Here is a 21,931-nt window from a genome sequence, read left to right on the forward strand (position 1 = left end):
GTGAGCTACATACACAGATAAACACACACACAAGCCCATAGGCGTCACATTGCTTGAGTCTCCTCATCTCCTCTGGTTGATGTATAATGATACGCACAACACTACATAAATCTGCAAGCAGCTCGATTCATCGGGGCAGATTTTGTGTCCGTCTTCCTTTTTTCACTTTCATCCCGTCTTCTCCCTTTGCTCCTCCGAGTCCCATCACTCATTCCCCTTCTCAGTTTTCCCTTTCCGTCCTCACACCCTCTCCATCATCCCTCCATCACTCTGCCTCTTTCCCCCTGCTGCTCAGCTCCATATTTCTGTCCTCCCTCATCACCTCACTCTCTTCCCTCAGTTGCCGTCATCCGCGCGCTTCAAAATGGAAACACTTTCTCTTCATTTTTTGGGTTTTTAAAAAACCACTTTCCCTCCCACTCCCTCATCCCACTTGCAGTCTGTTTCTTTGCTCTTGTTCGTCCATCAGTTTTCCTGAGACCTGGGAGGGTAATGAACGTCTTGTTTTATGGGGAGTCACAGGTTCACCCCTCCCTCCATCAGAACCGCCCATAAATCAGCGTCCCAGCGTTCAATTGGCAACCATGGCTTGTCGGAATGTCCTGTTCTCTCTTGTCCTCCCATCCTCTCTCCCTCCCTCATCCATCTGTGGCCCGGCACCTCCTTTAGGTCATGGAGGGCACTGCTGGACATGAGGGGCCTGGTGGTTGAGGAGACTGCTTTGCTGCTGTCCTCTGAGCTCTCTTGGATTGGCCTGTAATATGATAAAATCCCGGAGTGATGTGTGTGAGTTTAACAGAAGGCAGCTCCCTGCTCTGGCTTCTCTCCGTCTGATGTAGCCTGTCAGAAGCGCAGAGACAGAACAGTGCAGATAACAGAGCCGAGGGCCGCTGCGCCAGCCAGCCAGCCAGCCAGCCAGCCAGCCAGTCAGCCAGCCCAAGGTCTTTCTGCACCCTGAATATAATTTGCTGCTGGTTCACAAGGGGAACAAAGGAGAAATGTTTAATTCTTGTAGCAATGGCCAAGACAAATGCAAGTATTTTTGTTCCGATAACCTACAGACAAGAGGAGGGAAGGCACCTGGGTAGCCAAGGCCAAATGATATACAGTATTACCTTGTAAAGAACACACTGTGTAATACACACGCGTCTCCTTGACTTCTGTTGTTACAAAGCTACTCAGACACACACCAGTTGGTCCATACAGATAACCACCTTCTTTCCCACTGTAGCAGCCTACACTTTCAAGTGCATACAAGGTCAGCCAAATCACACAGTAAATTCTTTTATGAAATGCATCTGACAAACTGGGCTTTAAAGTTGAGTTATGTCTCCCGACTGCTGACACTGGTCATCCATGGAATGCCGCTGCCGGGGCCTGCTCAACATCTGCAGCAACACACTTGAGCAGACATGAGTAAAATTAGGAGCATTTCCTGCAATCTGTACAGAGGAGAGAGGGTCACCCTCACCTGAACATGAGCAGATGAAGTGTAACACAGAGCAGGGCAGCCATAAAAAGCATCTCCTCTCTTCTCCTCTCCAGCTGGTTAGGTTAATGTAGGCTTTAACAGCTAGGAGCAGAAGAGGCACAATCCAAGGTCAAACCTGGGAGACGGAGGGGAGGGATATCATCTTGATCAACTGCTCATGGCTTGTCTGTCTGGCCGGTTGGCTGCACAGCTACCATTGCAGTCGTCTATCTCCTTCGCGGTGATCACATCTAGTCCACCGGACAGGTGGGCGGGCTGGTCGGTCACGTGCTGTTCCCCATCACTCAGTATTTGTCTACATGTCGTACTCAGAACCCACACAGGAGGAGGGAGGCCTTGTGGGGTTACGAGAGCCTTCCAGCATCTGATCGAAGTTAACAGATGTGTTGCAGCTGTTCATTTTGTTTGCCACAGCACATCCTCAAACACACCCACACACGCAGAAATACACACTCACTGAAAAAGCACTCACTATATGTACATGTTAGCAGGATGGAAATTAAAATCATATATTTTTCCAACTGGCCATGCTCAATAGCACTACTGGCAGTGCTTTGGGTCTCAAATAAAAACCCTACATCCCAGAGTAGCCATTAAACCAACTTTGAACAGTGTGCTTATGAGTGCACATGTTGGCTTTTCTTATTTTTCTTTAATATACGCTTAGCTCTGCCGGCCATAAAACATGTCAGCACTTACGCGTTGGGCCAGAAAACCTCAAGCTGTATGACGGGTCCGTCCAGTGACATGATTTGGGGAATGTGTGGACGAAAGACAGTGAGTCACGGTTGCGGAGTTAAAGGGAGAGAACACAGAGGAGAGGTAGCGCAGAGAAGCCTCAGCTGGGTGTCCTCATATCCACGGGAGGGCAACAGCTTTCAGCAGGTTATCACAACGGCAGTGTGAGCCAAACTCAGTCTAGACCTCGCAGAGGCCATAATGGAGAGAGAGGAGGGGGGGGGGAGAGTAGAGGAGGACAGGGAAGGAGAATAAAGAAGAGTTATTAGGGTGATGTGAGGCAATGAGGGGAAGAGGGCTTACTGAAATGTTTTGACACAGAAAAATAGCAATTGTGACACAGGTACTTAAACACGGAGTTTGAAAAGCAAACCACCACCATCTTTCTTTCTGTGCCCTCTCTCCCTCCTGGTGTCCCCTTTCTTTCTCTCTGCTCAGTCTGACACACACTCACACAAGCGATAGCTGCCGCTGCAACTTCCACAAACTGCTCAGTCGCTTAAGCCTGGTGGCAGAGCTCGACTCGTGACTGGCAGGCTGGCTGGCATTCATCCTTTGCCATGTTGAGCAGTGAGAGCACAGTCCAGGTCACCCAGATTACTGCGATCCTAAACACCCCATTATTTTGATGACCTCTCGTGAACGCCAGGCAGTCTCGTAGCAAGATCAGCCAACGCGGAGCCTGCAACTTGACCACACTACCACTATGCAGTCCTGCATTATCAGTTATGCATGATGTCTGCAGCAGCAGCTTTGACTTGCAGTGCCACGCAACACATTCCCTCACAGCCAGTGTGTGTGTGTGTGTGATTGTGTGTGTGTGTGTGTGTGTGGATTTGTGTGTTGGAGAGTGCTGTTTCTATCTCCTTACTGTATTTGTTCTGGCACAGTGTTCTATTGTGGGGCTGGGCTTTGCACTTCTCAGATAAGAGAGCAGTTATGTCAACAATGGGTGCTGTGAAGGAGCCGCCTGGTCGTGTTGACATTCTACAAAACTGCTTATTTACTCTGACCACAGAGTTCAGCCATCATCTGGCCTCTAATGCACTAATGACCAGAGGCTTCTTAGGGTGGAGCCCCCTCCTGGCTCTGCCTGGTACTGGCTGTCAGCTTGTCAGGTGAGAAGAAAGATGAGGGAGTTGGGGATAACTAATGGGTTGAAAAAGCCTGAGTTTAAAGCAGACTGCCAACAGATTCTGCAAAAAGATTGACAAATGCTTCTCACCATAGACACAACCCCTTGATGACTGAGGCAGCATGAGTCTGCATATTGAGCTGAGCTGAGCAGCTCTATCTGTGAAGAGCCAGTGGAGCAATCCATGCATAATTAGGGAAGGGGGGGAGGGGGTTAATTGACTTCTTTGAGAAAGATCCTGATTTCTATCAGCTAGTCCCATAATCATGTGAGCCAGGGCTCTCATTAAGCCCCCTCCCTCATTTATCTCTCTTCCCCTCTAACCCTTTACCCTCTCCCTCCCTTTCCTCTCTCCTCCCCCACTTTGAAAAAGGGTGAAACCCCAACCGCTCATGCCGTGTCCTCAGCGGGCCAGGAAAGGGTGAGGCAGATTTATAGCTAGCACCTGGATGAGTAAGGTGCACACTGGCACATAAACACATGATGACTGCACATTCTCACACACACACACACACACATACACACACACACACTAAGACTCCAGACTGCAGTTGACCTGACTATGACCCCAGTGCGGTAATGTACTGGCTAGCAGATATTAGCAGCAAACCTACGTGCATGCGTCCCTGTGGCTAGAAATGTTCTCCCCACACACACACACACACACACACACACACACACACTCATAGTATTGTACAGAAGATTCAGATCCAGTATGTTTTTTTTTCTATTTCCAACAATAATACTCAAACCACAGTGCAGCAGAAACAGCAGCATAACAAGTGCTTTGAATTATTTACAGGCAGAAAGTATACACTGCCTAATGACACGCATCCTTACCACAAACAAAATACATTACGCTGGCATGTCAACACCTATGAAAACCATATCCACTCAGACAGGCCTTTTGTACAACATGGTTTTACCGAGATGCAGAAAAAAAAAGGCAGCTCTCTTTTTGCTGCTTTCCTCCGGTCTTCCCTTCCTCCATTATTCCCCTTTCCTCTCCATTCTTGGGAAGCAGTGGAAGATTTGGGGAAAAGCTGGATTCCATTGAGAGCGCGAGAGAGGAAAAAAAAAAAAAGGATGACGTGGAGAAAAGAGATGAAAAGTGACAAATGAGAGATTTCCTTCACAAGCTCATAAATCAGTAGATGCAGGCAGGGGCAGCATGAGGCCTCCTTCAAAAAGCCAAACTTTTTTTTCCCTTTCACAGCCAGCGCTAACCACCTCTCTTCCCTTTATATGTGCGCAAATAGGCACTTACACAGACATATGTACAGAATCACATACACAAGAAAGCACACTTTCTCTCTTCCTCTTTGCACACTCTCCCAGATGGTGTGTGCTGGAATGGCATCCTCATTGCTCTCCACCAATCTGGTTGTGGCACAGTGGCCTGCCCGACAGGCACAGAAACATGTCTCATAAAATCACTTACAGTTAAGAGTGCTGCAGGCTTCAAAGTGGCGCGCCTTCAAATCAGCCCTGTTAAAGGGTCCGAGCACGCGTGCAGAAATAAATCCTGCTCGTTCTGTCACATAAAAACACACAGGGTGGAGGGCTGGGGGGGGAGGAGGAGGAGGAGGAGGAGGAGGGTTGGGTTGTACGTCAGCTACTACAGGTATATGGGACAGACGAGGGCAATGAGCTTCTCGGGAAGTTTGCAATGTGCACACAGCAAGGTGCCACACACACACACACACACAGACACACACACCGGCGAGGATGTAGGAGAGCAGAGCGCAAAGGCACCCTGCTGGGTTCGGAGGTATTTGCTGAGCTGGTGGGGAGCGAAAGGAGTGAGCAATGGGAACAACTGTCAGCAGCCCCTTTTTTCAGCTCCTGTGTTTGTGCAAGTGAATGTGAAACGTTGTTGAATGCAAGATTAAAAAGCACTGCTGTTAGATTGGACATATGCACGCTGTGGAGGGACGGCGGCGACTACAGCCTGGTTGGAGAGCTGGGAAGGCTCAGTCAGTGCTGAGAAACTTGAGCCCCTTGCAGGACGGTCCCAGGGACTGCCGGATTGATGGAGATCCAAAAGGACTTAGGATCTCCTTTCATTCTGAATGTTCGCCATCTGCTTGGCTGGAAAAAGAACCCATGGAGCTGGAGAAAACTCTGTCAAGTGACAGATGAGACAGTGAGCGTAAAAGTGTGTGTTTGTGTGTGTGTGTGTGTGTACTTGTGCAGACAGTGTGTCAGTATTGATCCTCAAAGCAGCTCCACTTTCTGAAAGGAGATCTGTCAGATGGGGATACACACATTTACACACACATACCAAGAAAAAAAAAAAAAGGCGTTCATACATAGCGGACCTCATAACTTAAACAGAATTCTTTCTCTAAAATAACATCTGCAGCGCCATCACATGTTCCAGTATGCCCAACCACCCTCTCCTTCCCACACAGCTGCAAAGTTTACTCCATCTCCAACATGCCAGCGGTATTGATCCATCTTGTTTCCATGTGCGTAGACGGCTCTGGTCTGGCAATACCCTGTTACCAAGAATGATCATTTCTTTCCTCATACTTCACCGGTCTGTCATGCAGTTGCCAGGAAGGTACACACCGTCCACATCACCAAAATAAACCGCACATGCACTGTTCTCTTTCCTAACAACTGCACATGAATCCACATGTGCACAACGAAGTCCATTTACGATCCACTGCTGACCTCCAAAAGCCCTCCCGCATGTACATGCCCCCCAGGTCTCTGTGTAATCCCTTGAGTGGTCCTAGAAACACTCCAGCCTATCTATGACCCATCCCCAACCGAGGAAGTAATCAGCAGAGATGCACACAACCAAATTCCTGTAACTGTGTTGAAACTCACAGGAGAAACCACGATGATGCCTGTATTCCTTCCTTCTGATTAAAAGAGAGATAACACAGGCCTCGGGGCCCGATGAAGAAACAGCTGATACACTCCCATGACTGTCATCTCATGTGCTGGGAATGCGATGCGATTTACAGCACTCGCGAGCAAAACAGTAAACCACAGCTTTCTTGCAAACGGGGGCGTCCGCACACCTGAGAGCAAGCTGTTCCACAAGCAAAAAATGAGCAATTAAAATTACGGGGTGAAAAATGAACACAGCGTCTTAAAGTTCTTACCTGGTTATTTATGCAACAGATTTACAGTATACTGCTGCATAAATCCATCTGTGTGTGTTATTATTCTGATTACTGTCACAGATATATCGGCTAATCAACGTTGTAATTGAACCAGGTGGATTTACTACATAGCACAACAGCGCCATACAGAAGTGGAGAGGAGAGGGATGGATGGAATATAAAACGCCCAGGGCTGAGGTAGAATTAGGCACCTGCATCAGCCCCCCGTCCACCCCCACATGCTGCCCTCTCAGCTGCCTGCCACTCTGTTTCCTCTCTCACTCCTTTTATACAATCTCTCCACCACACAGCTCCTTTGATTGCTCTTTCCCGTGGGCATACACACGCTCAAACACACACACACACACACACACACACACACACACACACAAATAGAACACATGCGTACACAAAAACACACTTCTTCCGTACTGTTCACAGACAGTTGCACCAGCTGAGTTTTGATTTGAAAAGAAAAGTTGCCTCCACTACAAATAACGACAGGCACTCAAGAAACAAGAGGAGCACAGTTATCACACAGAACACACAAACCCACACACACACACGCGTATGCAAGCAAAATTCATAACTCACAGAAACACGCCAAAAGCACAGAAAACCATTCGTAAAAACAAAGTTTAATCACAGTTACACGCAGGCAGCCACCCATAGCAAACACACACACACACACACACACGTGTCCACACACCCTCCCATTATGCTGTATAACCAAAAGGCATTCAGCCATTTCAGCAGCGTTCAGAGAGCCAGCCAAGTAAGAGGTCTGTCAGTGCATTAGCCAGCATGTAATCATAGCCCAACCTCACTGCAATTAGAAGTGGTTCTAATTCTTCACTGGAAACACTGCCTTCTCCCACCGCTAATAGTTTACTTTACTCCAACAGCTGACAGACCCAACCCTGCCTCCCCGCCTCGGCTTCCTAAACACACACACACACACACACTCGCAGAGACACACCCACAGCTGTGACTCGTCTGTCAGTATGGGAGATCAGAAGGGATCCTGGGAATAGTCCCCAGCCGTGTCCCACTAGTACCACACCAGTCCCATGAGTCTTTAGCCTGTGCCACAGCTCACCTACGTGGTTTAGCTCTGTGAGTGCTGGCCTCCTCTCTGCTGCCTTCAAGAAAAAAAAATCTCTTATTTTACCAAACATGACAGAGAGAAATGACAGTGAAATCATGAAACAATTGCAAAAAATAAGAAGCCGAGAGCTCCTAAAGACCCTGTAGATGAGGCGGGCATGTGAGGGGAGGGTGGCGAGATAGTGCTGGGGAAATGTTAGCTAATGAAGACTGAGGAAGAGGGAGCACTCCCTGTACTGATGGTATTGCTATTAGCCTGTGAGCCGGTGCACTTGGGTGTCACTTCAAAGCATTCCCCACTATTAATCAGAGACTATCCAGCCCTCCAGCAAGGGCCCCGCTGGCTGTGCCGCTAACTACCCCCCTCAACATCAACACAATGGAGCCATCATTACAGCCGTTACGCTACGACTCGGCCAGACAGCGCACCTTTATCTCGGCATATACGTTACATACTCACGGCCAATTAATTTACCTGCCATGTCTCAGAATAAAGAGGGAGGAGGTGGTGGTGGCAGTGGGGTGTGTGCAACCACACATTTCCATTATGTAGTGGTTTATGTATTTGGGTGGGGGATGGAGAGCACCTGGCTCAGGTTGCATCCAAGTCAGCTGTGCATTTGGCCTTGGGGCGTCTTTAAGAAAGCACCTGCAAGAGGCTGCAACCCGTCAGGCCCACACCGATCGGGGCACAGTGCTCTCACCTGGCATCCCCAGGCGGGCCGGCGGGCAGCGTAGTGTCTCCTTGACAGCTTCCCCCCTGCAGGTCCCCCTGGCTAACAACAGCCACTCAGCTGGATATCAGCCACCAAGCTTGAGGATTAACTACCACACTGGCCCTGTCTCTTTAATACTAGATACATTTTATACAACGCTAATCCTCAACATCAACTCTTTCTTCCTTTTGTTTTGACTGTTGTGATGGACAGCGCTTTCTGCCGGGTCGAAGCGAGAGCCTGCGGGGCAGGGGTGAAGAAATTATTCTCTTTTTATCAGGGTGGTTGTCAACTGAATGCATCAGTGAGGCTAATGGGGCAAATACATTGCCTTGTTTGCCGTTGCTCGCTTCTCGTAAATTTGCACATTCATGTTACATGAGGATGAGAGGGCTTATGATACAAGACACTCTCCCCCTCCCCCCGTGTCTCCTGTTGTACTGTACTGAGAGCCTGCAGACTGTAGCAGCGCTGAGGGGATGAGATAACCGTTCACCATTGTGAGAAAAGGCTGTCAAAGCTTTGTTTTTTCCCTCGCTCTCGCTCCCTCCACCCGCTCTCTCTCTCTCTCTCTCTCGTAAGAGCATAAAAAAGCTGGAGCAGTGGTTGCAGAAATAGTCCTGTTTCTATAATTAGATGTAAACAGACGAACCAGTCTCTCAAGCTTGCTCTGTCCCACTGGCCCCATGGCCTCCTGGGAAGCAAGATGTGTGAGTGCGTATGACGTGCGGGTGTGTGTGCGCGCACGTGTGCATGTGTGTGCGCCTTCGCCTTTCCGCCTGCTTGAAATGCACCAGTAAGTGTATGACAGCATGTGACAGCGTGCATCTAGTCTCTTGCTGTCGCCCTCCTCTCTGTCTCGTGCACACACACACACACACACACACACACACAAAGTCGCTCGGTCCCCTCCCCCCACGTCCACCAGAGGGTAGGTCAGTGGCCTGCATGGCAAGCAGAGGAAGCTAATGCATGCAGCACCAGCAGACAAACACACATCTGTTGCTGAGGACCCAGTCATTTGCCCCAGATCCTCAGGACACGCACTGTAACACAGAGAGGAGGCAGTGTAGCCTAGTGGTCACACCGGGCAGAGGGGACAAAAAAAATTAAACAAAGCAAAAAGAAAGAAAACTACAGAATGCGGTGAAGGGCAAAGGGGGACCAACATGGGGGGGGTGGCGGGGTCGCAGGGCGGAGCAGACAGGGTATGGACATGGATCATCTAAGTGAGAACATGTAGACATGAGAGAATTTGTGGTGTAAAACAAGTGATTTGACAAAAAAAAAAGGGAGAGAGGGAGGGAGGGAGCAGGATTTTCATTCTAATCAATGTCAGAAGGAGCACAGGAAATCCATGCACGACAGAGAGAGGAAGAAAAATAAGAAAGAGAGAGAGAGCAACAAGTCCCCTCTGGATTGAGGACTAGGCAGCTGGTTGGATGGTCCCAAGAGACTTATTAAAATGGAATTCCTGATGCTAATCTTTGTTTTCTCACAAAAGGGCTGACACATCCTTGAGAGGCATACTGCATGTATATTTAATGGCAAATCTCTGCATATATTTAGCAGCGCACCTCATTGTTTGGTACTGTGTCACCACCGCCCGCTGTTCCACTGACAGTCACCGAATCGTGGCCCATTATTTGAGTTTATCAGCTCTCAGTCCACCACGTACCATCTCCGTTAATGGATGGTAGTCTGCTATTTGAAATAGGAAAATATCTACTCTGAAAAATAGAGAAAATATAAAATAAACATATAAAAGTAGGAACAGAAAGGGAGCCACTGCTGAGTTGTATATTTCCCTCTCAAAATGAATGCTGTACATTATCCACTAATACTAATACTACAACAGAAACTTCAGCTGTTCTTTGCAGACTACTGCAGACGTGGACAGGCAGTCTGCACACCACACTGGTGTCCAACTGCTCTTATGTGCAGAGTGAGAGGACACCATCAGAATGCAGCACAAAGTGGGACTGCTGCACAAGCTGCACCACGAGCATGAAATCCTGGCAGGAGAGCTAGCGGCAGATCCAGCGGGGACAGACTCAGACGTTAGAGGGTTAACAATGCACCTGTCTCGGCCTCACAGCCAACCACAGGGTGCCTCGGCTCTAGTGGGGGGTGTCTGGAGAACACAGGCCAACACACACACACACACACACACACAGTCACACATGCATGGAAGCCCACCCACCCACCCAAACATAACCACACACGCTCACACACTCACACACTCATGTGCATACAGTATTGTCACTGACCATAACTCTGCCAACAACAATGGGGCAACTGCCCTTTTTTTGTTCTGTATACTGAACAATTACGATAATAAAATTTAAATTAAAAAACAAGTAATCTGGATTTTCTGCTTGAGCCGTTAATAATGTCTAACAGCTGTCACATGCAATACGGCCATGCGCTGAGGTGGGCCTGGGGCTGCCTGATGAGAAGCAGCCTGATACTGGGAGGGAAGGGGGGGACACAAAGAGGGGGGAGGGAGGGAGGAAGGAAAAAAAAAAAAAAGAGCAAAACAGAGCGAGATCCAAATCACACAACAACACAACAGCAGTGGTTGTCTGTGTGCAGATGTATCAGTCTATTCAATCTAGCAACAAAATATTTTCAGTACAGCTATTTTTTTTTTTCTAGATTTGTGTGTGTGTGTGTGTGTGTGTGTGTGTGTGTGTGTGTGTGTGTGTGTGTGTGTGTGTGTGTGTGTGTGTGTGTGCTCGTCATGGGAAGTGAACAAAAGACTTTCATAGCCTCGTTGGATTTTTAATGCAACTTCTCACTTCCTCGTGTTGGGTGTAAAAATAGATGGGAAGGTTTTGAAATCCAATGCCCTGAAATCCGATACAGGAAGGTATTACCCTGCCCGCCACTCTCACCCGTGGGTCTCCTTTGTGTTTGTCCTGTGTACACGCCCCATGCTCGAGGCGAGGGCTCTGTGGCACCATGCCACACGGTGTAGTGTGGGTGGCGGTCTGTTTGAAGAGCCCGTCTCTGCGGCAGCATGGCAACTCACTGGCCGAATTCCTCTTGCAAAGCCAGACCTGTTTTTTTTTTTTTCCTTTTTTCCCTATCAGTATAAGCCTTCACTTTCTGTGGACAGTTTTGCTGATGAGCAAAGAAAAGGAACTGATTAAATCATTTATCCGACATCAAATCTGTCACTTAAGATGCCTGAGTGCAATGAATTCCAGATGCTCTTACTTACTTTTTGATGACTGGTTATTGGACACATGGTGTGATGATACAACAGTGACACAAAATGAAAGTCTAGAGTTTTAATGACATGGATGCTTGAATGTGCTCGAAACACGGCGAGCGCATGCAACCCTTATGGCCAAACGTCGAATATGCTGAGGAGCGATCCTTTCAAAGACGGTTGACCGCCTTTGCAAGCCACTTGGGTTTCCAATGGGAGTGTCAGGGGAAGGTGACAGATGGCGGCAGAACCGAGCAAGGTGCTATTTCAGCCAGGTGTAGGATGCCAAGCGACACCTCTACTATTCAGGGGAACTCCTGTGACATCGCGTCTGAAGCGTGTCATCTCACAACAATCCACAAACGAGCCCGACAACAGCGAAGGTTCTCACTCTTTGTTGCAGAGCTGGAGCAAAAGAGAGAGGTGGTGCAGAAGGCCAGAGCCAAATGGAACTTGGCCTAAGACCCACATTCTGTCACTGTATTTCCACCACAGTGGCTCCTGGATACAAGTCGCCTTTTAATGTAATATTTAAGGGTTATTCAAGCTATCAGTTTTCTTCACACTCGGGTAAGGCCTATCTCTTGGATTTCTCTCTCCAAATCCTCAAAATTGTTAGATTTAGAGAGAAAAGGAAAAGCACAGACTTTCAGTTGAGCTGGGTGCTGTGCTGCTAAATAATTACGCTGAGCACGAAACACACTCCAGCTCCCGCTCTTGTCTGGGGTCAACAAGGATGGGGGGGTAGGTAAAGCCAAAGCGAAGCAGGGCACAAAACTGTGAGTGCTCACAACACAAGAGCTGCAAGGCCAAGAAGAAGAAGCCTCCCTTCCCACATACAGCCGTCACCCATTCACTGAGGTTTATTCTTTTAAAGACCCTGGTTGTAACCAGCCCTTTGCTAACTTCACCAAACACCTGTGTTTGTCTTTGAAGCGTCTTTCCTAACAACCACAGACCCATGGGATATTCCAGCAATGAGACGTTCAATAAAAGTCTCAGTAAAGTTATTTATTCCCCTTTGGAAAAAAAAATGGGAGAAGGCAGACAGCATAGCTAACCTTTGAAGGGGGAAGCTGCTCGGATATCCAGCTAGGACATAAAAACCAAGGGAATGACAGGGACATCCTACCAGAAAACAATAAAGGGGGTGGAAGGGCCTGTTTTTTATCTTTAACAGCAGCCGTAAAACACACACAAAGCTGGGGTCTGCAACAATGGCCCAGGGCAGGGGAGGGTGGCTAAAACAGAAGTGGCAGGAAGACCACAGCTTCCCAGACACAAGGGCCTTCCTGCTGGAAAGAAGGGAGACTGAGGAACGGAGGGGAGGAGAGAGAGGACAGCTTATGGAAAGGGAGACAAGGGAGATGTAAAGGAAGGGGAGGCAGAGCGAGCGAGATGACACAAATATGACCTTTGATTACATGGGGTGTTTAGAGCAGAGCTCAGCCATGGACCGCCTCTGAACCCCTGCTGCTTTCACACAGCCACACCTCAGCCTGAGCACACTGATCAGAACAATATGGCTGAAAGATGAGCCCCACAGCCATAAATGCCGGCAGTAAAGACAGCTCCACTGTGTCTCCTCCTTTGACACTATCCAACATCTGAATCCCAGCCTCACGGCCAAGTGAAGACAGTCTCCAACTCCGCGCCGGAGCCAGCAGAAGATAAAATTACTATTTCAAAGTCCTTGTAAACGAACCGGCTGAATTAAACCGCATTAGATGAGTTTACAGGTCTGTGTCTCACTGTATCAGCAAGCACGCGGGGACAGAAACCGCTCCAATGTCACATTCTCAGAACAAAGTGCAAGTGCAAACTATAAATCGACCACCTGACATGCATTACAATTGACTGGCTTGTAGGTGAAGATGGACAGAGGCAAATGCACACTGACAGAATCTCTACCAGTTCTAAGTTAGCACGGTTCAGTGGGCAAGAAGGTAGGAGTGTGCGTCTGCGTCTGTTGTTGCCTAATTGCAACGAAACTCAAAAAGAAAGAAAGGAAATATCTTCCCAAAATCTGTTGAAACTCTGTCACCCGGCAAAGAACGATGCCACGGGAGGGTGTTGCAAACGCCATCACTCTTTTCAGCAGGCGAGGGTGAAGCTCACAATAAATACCTCTGCAAAGTCAGAGGAGCCCTTTCAAGGAGCCACATCAGAAACCTGCCTCTGAATGCATTTTTACATCAACCCTGAAATATTCATGCTCTTTGTAAAGTATTCATGTGAACCAGTGTGCAAGTTAGTCCCCAGGGGTAAAGTGCAGAGAAACCGAAGGGATCCAACACACTCGGCAAACAACATTCTCAGTTGTGCTAATGTTGCTAGCATACGGGACACTTGAGGGGACACTAATGACCTGCCCTGTCGAGACAAACAACAGTCTGGGACCAGTTTGGTCAGACAACCTACGAGCATTTAACATAGTGTGACCGGCCTGTAGTCATTTGGGTTAACTGACTGGAAAAGGTAAAAAAAAAAAAACACAACTGGATGGTGTGATATAAAATGACATGAAAATAAAAAAAACTGCAAAAGTATACTTAGAGTCTATTTTCTTATATTAAATTTTGACATAATAAATGAATATTTCTTTTAAGAAGGTAAAAAAAAACCCGATTAGTTATTTTTTTCTTCTTCTTGTCACAGGGTTTATAATTGTCCATTGTGTGCTGTCCTGATAAATTACCATCTTAAAAATACACGCTGTAAATAATTGCAAATTATGCTGCCTGCCTCATTCACCTATTTGCATTACAGCATGCCTGACATTTTCAAATATTATTGAAATAATAAATCAAAGATTGTACATCAGCAGAGCTCAATAACAAAATAATTGTGACATCACGTAGAGGGGATTTAAATGTACCATGTGAAACTATTCTCTATGTTAATTCAATGAAACACCTGAGACGCAAAGAATTAAGTCATTTTCTAAATCTTGGGGATATTAGACCTCTCTCCAGTCACACCCATGTGTTAGTGACGAGCCTGGGGAGAACAATAAACCACCTGTGCTGCTCATTGAACAGTGATGACATTTGGAGGGTTGGTCCTCATGTTGGTGCAGCACAATACTACAAAAGAAACACCAAATCTGGTTGGGGGAGCACCTGTACCCTGTGGCCAGCATTAGCCTTCATGCCCTCAAAACAAACATCCATAAGAAGAAGAAAAAAAAAACAAAAAGCATACGGACGCAGCACTGTGTGTGTGTGTGTGTGTGTGTGTGTGTGTGTGTGTGTGTGTGTGCGCGAGCACTGCCAAAAGCAAACATGAATGGTGAGAGATGAATGGTGAACAGCGCCCATGAATTCTGCTGAATGACTAATTATACCTCATGTTTAGTGTGATTTTGCAAATGAATTCGGAATCTTTATAAACACAATGAATTTAAAATATATCTGATTATCCTTCCACAATGCTGCCTGCAGTACAACAGTCTAATTGGATATTTTTAAAAATATAAACAAACAAATAGAAAAATAAAATGTGAAGCAGAGTAGAGGTTGCTTTGATACTGTACTGAACCACCTACAGTGAGCCCACAGAATAAATGTCATGATTTTAGCAGATGTAGGTTACATAAAATAACTTAAAAGGGCTTTCCAGTGAGCCAAGATTCTTCAGCTGCTGCATCATGGACGTGTTTTTAGAAACCACATTAACATATTTTCAAAGGAAATTGTTTCTCAAGTGCAGCTGTTTGATGCAATCAATACGCCACTGTAGAGACTTCTTTAAATCTCTTGTTTTACATGGGTGGACAAAATAAAAGCAACAGCACTATATTGTGATCCAGTCCGTTGTGATGCTGTGTTAGAAATAGATTTTCTTCTCTTTTTTTTTGTCTTAGGGGGATTAAATTAGGAAGATCTTTATATATTGAATCAAATCCAATACAAAAGCTATAGAAACCAGCACAAAATTACCATACATCAGGAAATATAGTCACAACACTGTGAGTAATTGTAAAGTTACCATTGTACGGTTTTGTCCTTTGGAGGGTTATTGTATTAGATTGCATTTGATTGTACAAGTGTTGCGTTTGTGTCCACCCCCTGTATTTTAAAAATATATCAGCTGTCAAAGATGATTCTCACAGCAGTCTTTACACTGAGTTGTACATTCTCACTGTTCTTTGCAGACACAAATGTGTGTACTTCTGTTTGTAAATGTGCACATTTGGGTACACAAGATACCCAAGTCACTTGTTAAACCTTCTGCATGCACTGTGAACACATTTGCACCCCAACACTTTGAAGCCAAATATAGAAGGAGGGTTTTCTAGCAGTGCTCTGCTCTCCCCACCACCACCCCACCTCCCCCCTCTGCAGCGTCCATACACTGTATACCATGCAGACCTGCTCATCCAGCTTCTCCCTCTTGCTTGCCCATGGCTCGGTGCATGGCCCAGGGTTTTGGTTAAATGGTTGCACCGATGTGACACTTATCAATTTAACGTGAAGTGGCAAAAATCTCATTTGAGATTCAGCTCCAGAGCCAGTGGGAAACCAGCGCCAGTGTGCTCTGTCCAACTCCCTCCGTGCAAACTACAACAGATCTTAAATGCCATTTTTAAATACCATGGCATTTACCCAACTTATCAAATGGCTATTTGCTTAACTAAGATGCCTTTATTACCTTTGAGATATTCAAGCTATAAATGTTGATGCGGCTTCATCAAAATTCCTGATCGTGTGTCGAGTGTAAATCAAATTTCACCTGATTTATTGGCTGATATTTGAACAGTGAATCTCTGTCAACAGCCACACCTGAGCATCCATTTATTTAAATAATAATAAAATAAAAAATAAAAAATAAAAAAAAACAGAAAGCCCCGACTACTCCTCTCTTTTGTGCAAAAATAATCAGCTTTGTACTCCAGCACACACGCAGGCCCTTAGCCATTATTCACGCTGATAAATGGACAGGCTTTATGGCGCAGCATTATGAGAAGAGCGTTAGAAACAACAGCCAGCTCTCAGATGGATGTATGTTGCCGCTATGGGAACAAACAGCATTTCAGCAGCTACATTCTTGAGTGACAAACCCCCCCCACACCACCACCACCGTGCGCGTTTGACTAACCTGAGTGGGCAGCCATTGGTATGTGCGAGGGGTAATATTTTCCCGTCGGGAAGTGACCGGCGTGCTGCACGGAGCTGTGGCCCGAGGGAGCGATCCGAGAGGCGGCTCGGTGCACCAGGGCGCCCCGCTCTGATAGGAGGTGCGCCGGAGCAGCGAAATCCCGTCCTTCCATTCCGAAGAATGTTGAGTAATCCGAAATCCGGATAGGGGCAGGTCAGGAAAATCAAATGCAACCCATATAATAATCCTTTCCTTCAGATCTATGTGTTGCATTCAGTCGATCGCGGGCTTCCCCAGCCAAAAACGTAGCCCCCGATCATCTTTTCTGCAGAGAGAGTAGAAAATCAGAGCACTTTTCATTATCAAGACAAACGAGTGAGAATTACACGATGCAAAAACACTGACAGTGCAGTGTGGTCCTAGAAGAATATAAGAGAAAACAAATCATTAGTACCGCTCCACTGGATTTTGCTCCAACATCCTACACTTCTTGTCATTTCGAGGCTTATTTTAGAAAGAGCTGAAATCACCCCTTTCGACCTCAAACTGATGGCACTAAATAAGTCGCCGCCAACGTGTCACGGCGGACAGAAGCGGCCAGCGAGGCGTCCGGTAGCCCACTGAGCCGGCCTCCCATTCAGCTCTATTGATCAGCCTGCTATATGGCTCTAATATGCATCATATGGAGAAGAGCACTTCATATTCCACAGACACGAGCAGAGCGAGCAGCTGAATACATGTGAGGTTCCTATATTCCTTTTTCTATTCAAAAAAAAAAAAAAATACTGTTCAAATCTTTTTTTTTTTTAATGCAAACAATTAATTCAACTACCACGTCAGCAGTTGCCAGCTGCCAGTCTCTCTCTCCCCCCACCCCCCATCTCCCCCCCCCCCCCAAAAAAGGTGGTAAGCATATTAAGATAATAACAATAAATATATATAGAGGCCTATTTCATGAAATCATGATTGCTGCAACAATCTAGGGAGCTTCTGCTGGAGGAGGGAGTGTGTTGTCCCGTCTGGGTGGGTTAAAATGATGGAAGCCTGCTCAGTCTACATCTCAAGGTGAACAACGCTGCCTGCCTTCTCCTGCTCGTCCCATTGTCTCGGGTTGATCCAGGCGCTTTTTCTGCCTGTGTCTCCTCCATTCAGCTCTCGTTACACCTCGCACTGTTTTTTTTTTTTTTTTTTTTCCACCCCACATTTTGCACTACAGTGATCTTGCGCACGAGCTGGCGTAAATACCAAATGTATGGCATTTTGCACCATCTGCAGACTACAAAGTAACCTAGTTGATCATAAAACTGGCAGCTGAGAGAATTGCACCGTGCATCGAGCAATTTGCGGACCTTCAGGCGCAAGAACCTGCGCTGTCAGTTTGGAAAGTTTCGAAACAAATCATGGAGGGAGAGGCCCGATATTTAAAAAGGGAATATCATTAAAAAATGCTCCTCAATAACACAGATGCATCAGCTCCTGAAAGTCTCCCTCTCTCTCTCTCTCTCTCTCTTCTGTGTGTGTGTGTGTGTGTGTGTGTGTGTGTGTGTGTGTGTGTGCACACTTGCACGTGCGCGCGCACCCGTGTGTGAGTGAGTGTGTGTGTGTGCACGTGAATAACTGCACTCTCACTGTCTTCATCTGCCTTGACCTATTTCAGGTCAGGTAATCAAATAGAGTAGTAAATACATTATAGGCTACATCCTCTGCCATGCCACAAAAATAGCATTATATGGCCGTGATGGGGAGGGAGAAAACTCTTTCGCACAAATTGAAATAAATCGGAATTTTACTGTAAAAAAAAAACAACGTTTTTTTGTCTTTACAGCAGCCATCTGAACGTGACATCCGATTTTGGTGCCTCAGTGGTGGCTGTGGGTGAGGAGAAATAACGCAGGGAAACAGGAGCCAGCTTAATGTTACAGCTGCAAATAAGTGAGTAAATACAGAAAATATATGACGGAATTTTGTTAATACAGCAGGTTATATGTCTGCTTTTTACATTAAGCTACGGAATCTCATTTGGGCTCTCTAAAAGGGGGTCGCTCAAAGGGGCTGCAGGGGGTCCAAAGCAACATGAAAGCTCCATTTTACTATAAATTAAATTACTAAAAAAAAAACCAAAAAAAAAAACGAGAGAACTTTCTACAATGCATAAGACTGCGCAGGCATATTCTAATCATATGTGCCATTTCACTCTCAGCACTATTATCTCCCCATGTAGCCAGTCACAGCCTAGCCTGCAATTCAGTGCTACATCAACAACAATAAAATCCATCCATACGGAGCACCCTGGGACAAAACCCTGTCAGCTGAGGCTCCCTGTGCTAATGTGTGGGCATGCATGCGGGCCCTTAGCGCGGAAAACGTCCGAGAAGCCTTGCTATTGCACACATGATCCCCGGTTTGTGGACTGTGTGGAGATCCAAGGTGAATGGCCGCCCGTCTGGAGGACTGCCTTTGTCTCCATACTGAGAAAGTGCTTTGCAGTCAGCCATTACCTTCCCCCTCGCCATGCTGTTGCGTTCAGCCCACTCTATATGTCCACTAACAACCCCAGAGTTGCAAGAAACATCAACATTTACGGGATTTGCTGCCGTGTAAATGTTCCAAATGTGCATTTGATTGCAGCGGTGTAAACACTCGCTCGGGTTTTCTTTCATTTCCAGCCTTAAATGTGCGCGTCCCCTCTCACCAAACGCACGCTGTAATTTTTTTTTTTAAACCGTTCAAATAATCGACGCCCCTAATGCAATTGATTAAGCAGCTGTCAATTTCGCTTGCAGGATTCAATCGAGAGCAGAAACGCGGATGATAAATCAAATCATGCTCCGCGGCTCGGGTCGCGCTGCGAGGCAGGCGGCCCTCCGCGACTGAGCTGGCCGGCAGGGAGTGCGCCTCGGCCGGGGAGAGCAGGAAGGCGTCTCCCGTCCTCTCAGTGCAAGCGATCCGCTGGGAGTTTATTGGAACCGGACTACAACCGTGGTCTACACCCCGGCGACACGCCAACACAAAATAAAAACACACTTAAACAATTTATCCAAGCCCCCCTAAATCTTGGCAAGTTGCAAAAATAACACGTAGCCTGGAACGACTCTAAAAATGTAGGATAATTAAAAACAAAACATCAGCAAATAAGTCGTTGTGCAGTAAATACATTTTTAAAAATCTAATTATAAAAACGCTCCTGACGTCGAAGTGTAATTTATCTATTTGTACTATTATAAATAATATTAATACTGAAAATATTAGGCCACCAATAATATTAATAATAACGATAATAAGAATAATTTAAGATCATTTATTTTGGTCATGTTAGTGCATTAAATCGTCGACTTATTCCACGTAGGATAGAGCTGATACATACTGTGGTTGTTATTTTGGAAATTATAGCAGCGTGTATAATGAACAGCATGTCACATACAGCATCATGGACTAAACACAGCCTCCATCAATTTACGCTGAGGGAAAAAAAAAAAAGGCCTTAAAATATTTTATTCAATAAAATAAAAATCAAGTATATAAAATTACTACTTACTGGTATGTTAAATCCTTGCATAACAATAAATTATAAAATCACAAAACACAGGGAGGGAAGGAGCAAGGCCAAGTGCGACGCCCATTTAAAATCAAAATCTGAAATAAAGCATGTGGCTAGAGTGAAATCCTACAGTATTTCCATCTGAGGCTGTGCAGTAGCCTGCTGGTTCAGTCTATGGAAGCAGTGGCACTGGGGCTTCCGGCCTGGCTGGATCGGGGCTCGGATCTCCGAGCAGCGGTTTCTCTCCCGGTGCAACTGCGTACCTCGCGTCTCGGGGCAGGGTAAACACGCCCTCCCATTGGTCGGATACCTGCATGCTGATGAGCTCGTGCCGCCCGCTCGGAGGTACGGAAGGCTCCGATTGGCCGGCAGCACGGGCCAATGGTGAGGTGACTGGCAACGCTAAACAGAGCGGAGAGCGCCAGATTTAAAGCACGGGGTTGTTTTAAATCACTCACAATGGAGCTCAGTGCAGCCCGGGCGCAAGCTTAAAGTGCACAGTAGATAACACAGCAGCCAGTGGTCACAACAGGGTGAACACTGCAGCTACAGGCAACAATTATGGTCAGAAATGCATTCGGTTTATGCACGCTGTAAAGAAATCCAAACTGGGTTTACATTACTGGTCTAATGCTCCAAATACATGACATTTAAGAAGAGCTTTAAACCTGGACGCATGTGAAGATGCACTGTAGATAAAAAAAAAAAAAAGGTGTTGGTTATAAATATAAGCAGAGGTGGTAACAATGTAAATAATGTAAAGATGAACAGATTAAAATTATTTTTTTAGAGGTCTGGCTCCATGTGTGTTTGCTTTCAAGAAGATCCTAACTTAACTTTCTTTTTGTTTAGGTATATCTGAATCAAATCAATCATCAATCAATGGTTACATCTCTGCTTAAGTGACTGTCACATATAGACTAACACTAAAATATAGACCGCTATAAAATGACAGGCCTACACAAGAAAGTATAGATTTATTCCGCAATGTTAAAAAAAAATAACACCACTTTTGAAGTTTCCCTACATTAAAGATCTGTTCCAGATTAATATGTGTTTTTAAGGTGCCACTGAAGATTTTGAGAGCATTTATTACCATCAAACACTCGCTGTTCTTGTGTCTATTTATGTTGGGTTTTTTTTTTTTTTTTCTTCTTTAGAAACACTAGAGGATTTTTGACAAATGCTTTCAGAGCCAATTTCTCAAAACTCCACTCTGAATCACGCAGACAAGACAGTGACTCCAATATCTCCCTCATGTTATTACTATGGACTTTGGTTATTACATTATGCTAAATGTTTACAAATGAACCCCCCCCCCCCCCCCCCCCTCCTCCTCCTCCTCCTCCATCCTCTCCTCTCCTCTCCCTTCTCCTCCTCCCCCTCCTCGTCCTCCTCCACCCTCCCTCTTCTCGCATGGAGGCTTCTGATTGGCTGGCACGGCGCCAGAGCATTGTCAGTCACAGAATGTAAACAAGGCTCTGATTGGCTGTTGGCCAGTCCGCATTGGGGTGTCTGAAAAAAAAAGGCAATAACTGGCCCTGCGGTTTCAAGGCTTCCCGGGTTAGATGATGAAAGGGGATAAGAAGAGCCGGTTTCCAGGCGCCCTAAAGGCGGACCCCTATTGGCCCTGGAGCCATATGAGTCAAGCGTGAATCAAAGGGAATACTGCACAGAGGGGGGAAATTATACGTTGGATATTTAAAATAATCGAGGTTAGTTTTCGGGGAAATGCGGAGCAGCGACGCATGATCATTACGAAAAGTTAC

At 46.3% G+C, this 21,931-nt stretch overlaps 1 protein-coding gene across 1 annotated transcript in view; it reads right to left on the reverse strand.

The window, feature by feature from the left end:
• The window catches only part of LOC139217263 (BAH and coiled-coil domain-containing protein 1), a 58,579-nt gene extending 41,783 nt beyond the window's left edge, over nucleotides 1–16,796 (reverse strand). The window contains exon 1 of the mRNA XM_070848583.1: nucleotides 16,625–16,796. Within this exon, the coding sequence (XP_070704684.1) occupies nucleotides 16,625–16,796 (172 nt within the window). The remainder of the gene's footprint in view (nucleotides 1–16,624) is intronic.
• Nucleotides 16,797–21,931: the final 5,135 nt, after the last annotated feature.

Source organism: Pempheris klunzingeri, chromosome 17 (assembly GCF_042242105.1).
Source record: "Pempheris klunzingeri isolate RE-2024b chromosome 17, fPemKlu1.hap1, whole genome shotgun sequence".
Lineage (NCBI taxonomy): Eukaryota > Metazoa > Chordata > Actinopteri > Acropomatiformes > Pempheridae > Pempheris > Pempheris klunzingeri.